Here is a 9,166-nt window from a genome sequence, read left to right as displayed (position 1 = left end):
TTAACACACTATAAAAAAAATAATAATAATAATAAGAATAATAAAGGTGAGCATTGTACTAATATGAAAATAACATTAGGTGCCTTCATCCGAGGGTGAGGTGATGTTAGGCAAGATTTAGATTGTTAAGTGTATTAATTTCACAGCGTATTCCTTCATAGTGTAGATCATAACAAAAATAAATAAATGAATAAATAAATAAATAATTTTGTCCAGAAATAAATAGCATCTCGAGATTGGCAGGCTAAAGTTATCCGTATAATTATCAGACATTGTACTGCGAAAATTTTGAATGACAATCTCATTTGGATATGCACAAGGTTTCAAGGAGCGCCAAATTCTCATTCTCATTCTCAGACTTCCTCCGCGCTGAAAACTCTACGGTGATCACGTTCCGCATTTAACTAAGTCCACGGTAATACACTGCCACATTTAATCGTTCACAGCTAGGCAATCTCCATTCATTTCTAACACTTGTATCTTTCGTAACTTGGAAACTATAGATTTACCCCCCCCCTCTCTCTCTCTCTCTCTCTCTCTCTCCTCTCTCTCTCTCTCTCTCTCTCTCTCTCTCTCTCTCTCTCAAGAAAGGTGCGTCTTGTGTCTATTTTTTTCGTGTGTGTGTGTGTGTGTGTGTTAGTCCTAGAGAGAGAGAGAGAGAGAGAGAGAGAGAGAGAGAGAGAGAGAGAGAGAGAGAGAGAGATGCCTGCTACTATAGAATGCTTCTCTCATTATTATTTATTTATATAAACATACATATCCGTCTTTTATCCTCTCCATTCCACCCTCTAATACTGTTCTTTCCAACTTGTCTTCCTCCTCCTCCCTCCTCTTCTTCCTTTTTCTTCTTCACCTTCTCCTTGTTTCCGTTGTATGTGTGTTTATGTGTGCGTGTGTGTGTGTGTGTGTGTGTGCGTGTTCAGGCAGGCTGCAATGACCTTTCAATCTTTTCCTAGAATATAACATCATTTCCTATTTATATTCTCGTTTTTTTTTTCCTGGAAGGCGAGTGAGGCCTCAGGGATTGCCGTCGCTGTCAAAATGGCTCTGACATCATCATTATAATAGTGAATAAAAGAATAGATTTAAGAAAGTAAAATTGAGACGAGAGAAAATGCGAGATCAAAGTCGGCAGATAATGTTCATAGATGACGCATTTGTAACGGCAACCCTTAGTTATTTTTGTCTGTTTCCCCCCCTCCCCCCTTTTTTTTTTTTTTGTAGGTTTTTTTCGTCTGGTTTCTATTTCCTTCTCTAGAATTTCTTTTCCGGCACATTCTGCATAATTTTATTTAGTTTAATTCAATCTAATTTTTTTTTACTACTACTACTACTACTACTACTACTACTACTACTACTACTACTTGTACTACTACTGCTACTACTACTATTACTATCACGGCCACTACTACTACTATTTCTGTTATGTTATCATTTATTTCTTGGAACCTTTGACAGTTGGAAGTTATTTTCACCGCAACAATTTCTAGATTTAGAAGCAACACAAACAGATTAATCATTACAGGAACCCAAAAAATTAGAAAATACTAAAAATACATGTTGGTATGATTTAAAAGTCCTTTGAGAAATATTATAGTTTTATTATCATTGACGGTGAAGGCAACAGCCAGTGTTTGCCACGTCTAGAGGAGCGGCGAGTGTCACTAGTTTTCTTACTGACCCTGCTGGCAATTTAGCAGGAGCCTCCTCGAGATTCTCTCACGGCGCCGCCCAGACTGTCCTGCACACTTCCAGGTAAGAGGCGCCCACAACAGGGCGAGATAACACGGAAAGAGCAGCGTTGGTTGTCCCTCAGGGGAAACTTGTTGTCTTGTATTGCATTGTGCGTGTTTGCGTGCTGTTACCTCACTAGACCTGACCTGACCCAACACTGATGAGGGCCTCCGTCCCCTCGACTCACGTGGAGTATTGGCACATTCATGTTGTGGAGGACAGCAGCATGTCAAGTCCCGCGGTAGTGATGCAATACCACAAATCACATTTTGGGGCACACACACAACCACAGTTTGAGGCACAGGATAAGTGTCTCCCGTGAGGGCTTGGTGTGGCCACAGTTGTCCTGCTGTGTTTGTCAGATGTGCTCTGGTTGCTGTGCTGTGGGAGGCTTTCCTTGCCGTCCCACTGGGGTTCTTTGAATCAGGTGTCACACACCACACACACACACACAACACACACACACACACACACCACACACACACACACACACACACACAGAATAAAGATCATAATTATTTTTCTTTTATACTTGTGGTTGTTTCGTATTCAGAATGTATTTATAAGAATGATAATGAAGATAATAGTGATGGTAATAATATTAATGTCATTGGGTGGTGACCCTAACAGTGCATCACACCAAGATGGGCCGGCGCAGCATCCTGTCCTGGGCCACACCACCCTTGCTGTTGCTCCTGCCACTCCTCATCACCACCACTGCCAAGCCCACATCTGTCCCTGCGCCTTCCTCCTCCATGTTGTCCAGCGCCATCGTGAAGGGGAGGCCGTCTACACCTGTGGTGGGACAGATGGACATCCCGCTGCCCCCTGCCAATGCCCCCAAGAGTGCAGGGAGCAGCACCACCTCGTCACCACCACCCGGTGAATCCGTCACTTTGGCAAAGTATCTTCAGCCTCCACAGAAGTCACTTGAGGCGGTGAAGGGTGCCGGAACTGGCAGTGGTGGGGGCAAGACTAACCCCACTGGCACTGTGGCAAAGGATGAGGAGACTGACGGGGAAGTGAATGACAAGGATGCTGCTGTGGAGATGAAGGGTGATGGGGCTGAAGAGGGGGAGGAGCAGGGGCATCAGGAGGAGGGGAAGGAGGAAGAGGAGGAGGAGGAGGTGAAGGATGAAGGGTCTACTGCAGTGAGGGACAGTGGGTCTGCTACGGTGAAGGGTGATGAGTTGCCTGCAGGGAAGGGTGATGAGTCGCCTGCAGTGAAGGGTGGCAAGTCAGCTGCAGTGGAGGGTGATGGGTTGACTGCAATGAAGGATGATGAGGCACCTGCAGGGGGGTGAAGGGCCTGCTACAGTGAAGGGAGACAAGGCTGCTGTTAATGTGAAGGGCAGGGAGCTGGCTGAGGATAAGAAGCTTGTGGAGTCAGCAGGTAATGGGGAAAAGGCTGATGAGTCTGCCGGTCCTATAGCAAGAGTTAATGGGACTGAGGGGGCTGGTGCAGGTGGGGCCAAGCCAGGTGAGGGGCAGGGAAAGACACCTGATGCCCCAGTAAACGCCCCGCAGAACAACACGAAAGAGAACACCCCACAGCAACCAGCTCCTCCTGTAGTGAAACCCTCCTCCTCCACTGCAGCCTCCCCAAAGGTGCAGGAGAACCCCCCACCACAAGCACTGGCAAACACCACCACCACCTCCACAACCACCACCACCACCACAACCACCACTACCACTGCCAAGCCTGTGATTAAGGAGGGGACAGAAGAGGAGGAGGAGGAGGAAGAGGAGGAGGAGGAGGACCAGGGCGTTGTGATGGAGAATGGTGATATGGGCCTGTACAATGACAATGATGGCGGCAGAAGAGACCCCATTGACAACCCTCCGTCGCTTGGTAAGTGTGTGTTTGTGTGTGTGTGCGTGCGTGTGCAGGGTTTGCATTATATAGCTGTGTCTCCACGTCTGTATCTCGTCTCTTTCCTCTAGTTGATGTACACTCGTTGCCTCTATCACCTTCTTTAAGTCTATTTCAAGTATGTGCGTATGCGGGAAGCTGCATTTTCATATTACATTTTCTCCCTTTTCCCAACATTTTCCTGTGTCATTAGCATAGAGCCACTGTTCATTCCTTTGATGCAAAATATTTTCCATTTCTCTCAGTCCATTCACAAGCCTAAGTATTGCAACGAGATCTTTTCCTTGTAATTCCACTTCTTTTGGTCTTCCCTCAAGTGCGTGTTTACCTTGCTATATTTACTGAGTTGTGACATGCAGGACAAGAGCTACACTCATACTGTCCCATCTCAGTGTCTGCTAGTACCCAGTTTCTCCATTAAGTCATGAATAATTGTACGCACGACTTCCTCTTCCTCTTTATTCTAGTCTTTGATGTTCCTGTGGGGAAATTCGTGCTTGCTGATGGCCCTCGTGCAGTGGTTCATTTCATTTCGCTTGTTCTTACCTTACCTGAGTGTATTTTTAAAGGATTGAGTCAGGCTTATAATGTCCTGTCTTTTTAAATCAGTTTGGTGTATTTATCTTCAAAGGTGTGTGTGTGTGTGTGTGTGTGTGTATTTACCCAGTTGTATTTACATAGTTAGTGATCTCATAGTATCCCTTCTCAATATATATCCAGTTTGGTCTTGTGTGTGTGTGTGTGTGTGTGTGTGTGTGTGTGTGTGTGTGTGTAGTTGTATTTACCTAGCTGTGCTTTATAGAAAGTGTGTGCATGTGTGTTATTGGTGCAGGTGTGGTCTGTTAACCTGTCAAACATTTGTCATTTAGAGATAAACATTGGGTGTGTAGATAGCATGGACACCTGTGGGGAGTCAGGTGCGGAGGGGGAGGTGATGTTAGTGTGCATATGTTCACGCTGCACTTCACTCAACAAATACAACAAAGGTCCCTTTATATTTAGCAAACACTGCTTAATCAACGTAAAATGAATTGAGAGTATTTTTATTGATCTATTTTATTTATTTATTTACTTTTTTATTTCTTCATGTTTAAGAATACAAGACTGTGAACCGTGAAAGTTTTTTGTATGCATGTAACACAGTATTTTGAAGATGGTGTGCTTGTGTGTGCGTCTATGTGTTTGTGTGTGTGTGTGGTGAAGGTGTGCTATGACATGTAGGTGTTTTATGGCCTGGGGTGAGGTGACAGGAAGGTGTGGGTGGATGAATGAAGATTGAAGGAAGGAGTGTAGATCATGTCTCAGGAAAATGAATACCTCAGAACTACATTATTGAAAGAAGTAATGCTATTTTTCCTTTTTTTCCTTTTTTTCTTCATCTCATTCTCTCTCCTCCACTTTTCCTCCTCCTCCATCAAATCTCTCTCCTCTTCCTCTTACATCTCATCCTCTCCTCCACCCTCCCATCTCTCCTTTACCATTTCCTTTCTCTCCACCCTTCCATCTCCTCCCATTTCCACCTTCTCTTACACCCTCCTGTCTCTCCTCTTCCACCCTCTCCTCCACCCATTCCTCCTTCACCCCCATCTCTGACCCATCACCCAGCAGGAGGAGGTGGAAACAGCATGAGGGGGGAGGTGAGGTGAATGAAGGCCAGTTTAGAGACGATGAAGGATCCCATTTCTTCGCCTATTTCCTGACGGTGATGGTGACAGCTATCATCTTCTACCTGGTCTTCCATAACAAGCAAAGGGTGAGTGATGGGTGGTGGTGGTGATGGTGGTGATGGTGATGGTGATGGGTGTTTGTGTGTGTGTGTGTGTGTGTGTGTATTGTTATTGTTGTTATTGTTATTTTTCTTTTCTTCATATTATTGTTATTTTTGTTTATTTTTTATTGTTATTATTATCATTATTTTCTTTTCTTCTTATTCTTCTTATTCTTATTTTTATTCTAATTCTAATTCTTCTTCTTCTTCTTCTTCTTCTTCTTCTTCTTCTTCTTCTTCTTCTTCTTCTTCTTCTTCTTCTTCTTCTTCTTCTTCTTCTTCTTCTTCTTCTTCTTCTTCTTCTTCTTCTTCTTCTTCTTCTTATTATTATTATTATTATTATTATTTCAGTAATGAGTGTTTGTTTAGTAAGGTTGAATGTACAGATTCTTTTTCAGTGTTATGAATAATGATTTTTTTTTTTTTTTTGTGTGTGTGTTTATGAATGGAAAGAGAAAAAATTATCTTAGTTATGAAGTTATGAATAAATAAATGGTTCTCGGACTTTATGAATGAAAATCTCAAGAAAAAATTGCCATTGTTTATTTTACAAATGTTTCAAAATTAGGAATGAAAATAATGTTTCTCTTCCTCCTCCTTGTTTCTCCGCTCTTCGCCTCTCCTCTCCTCTCCTCTCCTCTCTTCTCTTCTCTTCTCCTCTCCTCTCCTCTCCTCTCCTCTCCTTTCCTCTCCTCTCCACCACCCTCCCATCATCCTCTCCACCCTCTCCTCTACCCATCTTCCCTCCTCCACCTCAACCTCCAACCCCTCCACCTGCCACCCCAACCCTTCACCCACACTCATAGATCATTGCTCTAATCATTGAGGGACGCGCACCATCCTCCCGTCGCCGCCGCCGCTGCAGTACTGGCTCCCGCGCCCGCTACACACGCCTCGACAACACCCTGGAGGAAGCCATCACTGCCACCCGCTCTGACAAGGACACACACCGTGCCCTCTAGTGGATGTGAGGTGCTGGCATGGCTGTGGTGTGTGTGTGCATGTAGCAGGATGAGGTGATGTGTTAGTGTGTTAGTGTGTGTGTGTGTGTGTGTGTGTGTGTGTGTGTGTGTGTGTGTGAGGTGAGATGAGATGAGACAGAGAGAGAGAAAGAGAGATGTAATTTTTTTCCTTAAGATTTAGTTATTTAAAAATTGTGTTGTTTTCTTTATTTTTACTTAGCAATTTCACTTTCCATGGTGAGGTGTGATGGAGAGCTGTCGTTGTGTCTTTTCTTCAGTGTTCCTAGTGATATCTTGACCCTGAAAACTAATGAAGAGATTTTTTTTTGTTTTCCTATTTAGGCAATGACTACGTTGCCTTCTTTCGCAAATGCATTTACTCTTTATGCATGAAGGAGGCTGCCAGGAGTACGTAAGGAAAAAAAGAGAGAGAGAAAGAAAAATAACCAGTAATTTTCTCTCTCCATAGTAAAAATTATTAATAACTAGAAATAATCCTTTTATTTATACATACCAAACATTTTCTCTGTACTTTTCCTCATTAGATTTGATTATCAGTTCTCCCTTATCCTCTGTCCTGCAAAACATCACCAACCATTGCAAAACTTTAAGGCAATGGACTGTAGCCAGCTTTCCATCCTTCGGCTGACCTTTTTTGTTATCCGGCTGTGTGGGGGGGGAGGTGTTGGGGCAGGATGTGGGTAGGGAGCATGGGTGATGGGGGACAGAAGGGGAATGGCAGGGATGTTGGGGGAAGCAGGAGAGATTAAAGGAGTAGGGGAGACAGGAAATGGGTGAGAGAGGGGAAGGGAGGGGACATGTAGTGTTGTAGTGAGAGGCAGGAAGGGTATGGGGAGTAGGGGAGGGTAAGAGGAATGGGTGAGAGAGAGAGAGAGAGAGGGGGGGAAGGGAAGAGATCTGTATTGTTTGTTTGGTTTTGTTTACTTTGTTATTGTGTGTTTGGGAATAGTGATTGGGGTTTAGCAGCTGCATTCACACTGCTGATATTACTGTGTGTGTGTGTGTGTGTGTGTGTGTGTGTGTGTGTGTGTGTGTGTGTGTGTGTGTGTGTGTGTGTGTGTGTGTGTGTGTGTGTGTGATGAAATGTCTATGGATTTATTGACCCCTATGTTTATTATTATTATTATTATTATTATTATTATTATTATTATTATTATTATTATTATTATTATTATTGATGTTATCCACTACTGACCTATTGAAGTGATTATTCTCTCTCTCTCTCTCTCTCTCTCTCTCTCTCTCTCTCTCTCTCTCTCTCTCTCTCTCTCTCTCTCTCTCTCTCTCTCTCTCTCTCTCTCTCTCTCTCTCTCTCTCTCTCTCTCTCAGCTTAACATTTAAACTGAAATTTGACACACCCATCTCAAATTATGTTCTTGCTGGTAAAATTGTTTGAATTGTGTATATGGAATTGTACACACACACACTATTGATTTGATTGTTTGATTGTGAATCTTTATGGAATGAATATAACTAATTAAGTAACTTGAGCATTGCTGGATAGGTAATGGTAGTAGTAGTAGTAGTAGTAGTAGTAGTAGTAGTAGTAGTAGTGGTAGTAGTAGTAGTAGTAGTAGTAGTAGTAGTAGTTATAATGGTTGGGATAGTGGCATTTTCTTGTGATACTAATATTGTTAATGATTCAGATGTATATGATTCTCTCTCTCTCTCTCTCTCTCTCTCTCTCTCTCTCTCTCTCTCTCTCTCTCTCTCTCTCTCTCTCTCTCTCTCTCTCTCTCTCTCTCTCTCTCTCTCTCTCTCTCTCTCTCTCTCTCGAACAATTATCAATATTAGGGAATATACCTTGTCATCATCATTACCATTATCATCATCATCACCACCACCACCATCACCACAGTCATTGCCATTATTGTATGTGATTTTTAGCTAGTACACACACACACACACACACACACACACACACACACACACACACACACACACACACACACACACACACACACACACACACACACACACACACACACACACACACACACACACACACACACACACACAGCTTAGTAATGTTCTGGAGGAGGTAGGAAGGATCAGTCATTATGGGGACAGAGAATCCTTATATTAAACATAGCATCAGTAAAAGTCAGGCGAGTGTAAGAGGACCTGTATTATATCATTACTATTATTAATTTCTTACATAAGGACTCTGAGCAAGAACAACAAAAAATTGAAGAACAAAAGCCCCATTTCCCTATAGAGGACAGTTCAATGCTGCTGTGGTGAAGAGGCCATGAGCAATTGATAAAAGAGAGGTGCAGTTCCCCCCGCCCCACATCCCAGTGTGACTGTAGGTAGCAGGAACAGACCCAGACCAGCAGAGGTGATGGCGGAGGCAAGGAGTGCATGAGTGGTGCAGCTGGAGGAGGCACTACTTGGCAATACATGACCTGAGGAGTGTAGTTGTGGTCTTGTGTGTGTGTATCAATACCACATCCACCCATCTCACACACACACACACACACACACACACACACACACACACACACACACACACACACACACACACACACACACACACACACACACACACACACACACACACACACACACACACACACACACACATGCTTGAGGGAGTTGTAATATTCATGTACATATGTAATATAGACTGAAATGATGCACAGACTGTATTGTTGTTGTTATCATCATCATTATTATTATTATTATTATTATTATTATTATTATTATTATTATTATTATTATTATTATTATTACTCTACAGCTTTTTGATGGCTGCAAATATATCTATCGCCTGGTGTTCCTTTGTGTCTTGCAATGCTGAATATT

The 9,166-nt window shown here is 43.0% G+C and overlaps 1 protein-coding gene across 3 annotated transcripts; it reads left to right on the top strand.

Annotated features, from left to right (window-relative positions):
* Positions 1 to 1,595: 1,595 nt before the first annotated feature.
* Positions 1,596 to 8,944, top strand: LOC135094999 (uncharacterized). 3 transcript variants are annotated; one of them, XM_063995573.1, is made up of 4 exons: positions 1,596 to 1,755; positions 2,365 to 3,586; positions 5,216 to 5,360; positions 6,182 to 8,944. In XM_063995573.1, exon 2 carries the CDS (start codon positions 2,379 to 2,381, stop codon positions 3,036 to 3,038), a length of 660 nt encoding a protein of 219 aa, XP_063851643.1. In that variant the 5' UTR covers positions 1,596 to 1,755; positions 2,365 to 2,378; the 3' UTR covers positions 3,039 to 3,586; positions 5,216 to 5,360; positions 6,182 to 8,944. The 3 variants fall into 3 exon arrangements, with proteins under 3 accessions (XP_063851643.1, XP_063851644.1, XP_063851642.1); XM_063995574.1 differs by having other exon boundaries at positions 5,213 to 5,360; positions 6,203 to 8,944; XM_063995572.1 differs by having other exon boundaries at positions 5,213 to 5,360.
* Positions 8,945 to 9,166: the final 222 nt, after the last annotated feature.

This window comes from Scylla paramamosain, chromosome 47 (assembly GCF_035594125.1).
Source record: "Scylla paramamosain isolate STU-SP2022 chromosome 47, ASM3559412v1, whole genome shotgun sequence".
Lineage (NCBI taxonomy): Eukaryota > Metazoa > Arthropoda > Malacostraca > Decapoda > Portunidae > Scylla > Scylla paramamosain.
Note: the sequence above shows the minus strand (reverse complement) of the source record. Positions and strands in the feature narration are given on the sequence as shown.

Coding starts and splice junctions, on each gene's coding strand:
- LOC135094999 (XM_063995573.1), top strand. CDS start 2,379: ATGGGCCGGCGCAGCATCCTGTCCTGGGCCACACCACCCTTGCTGTTG.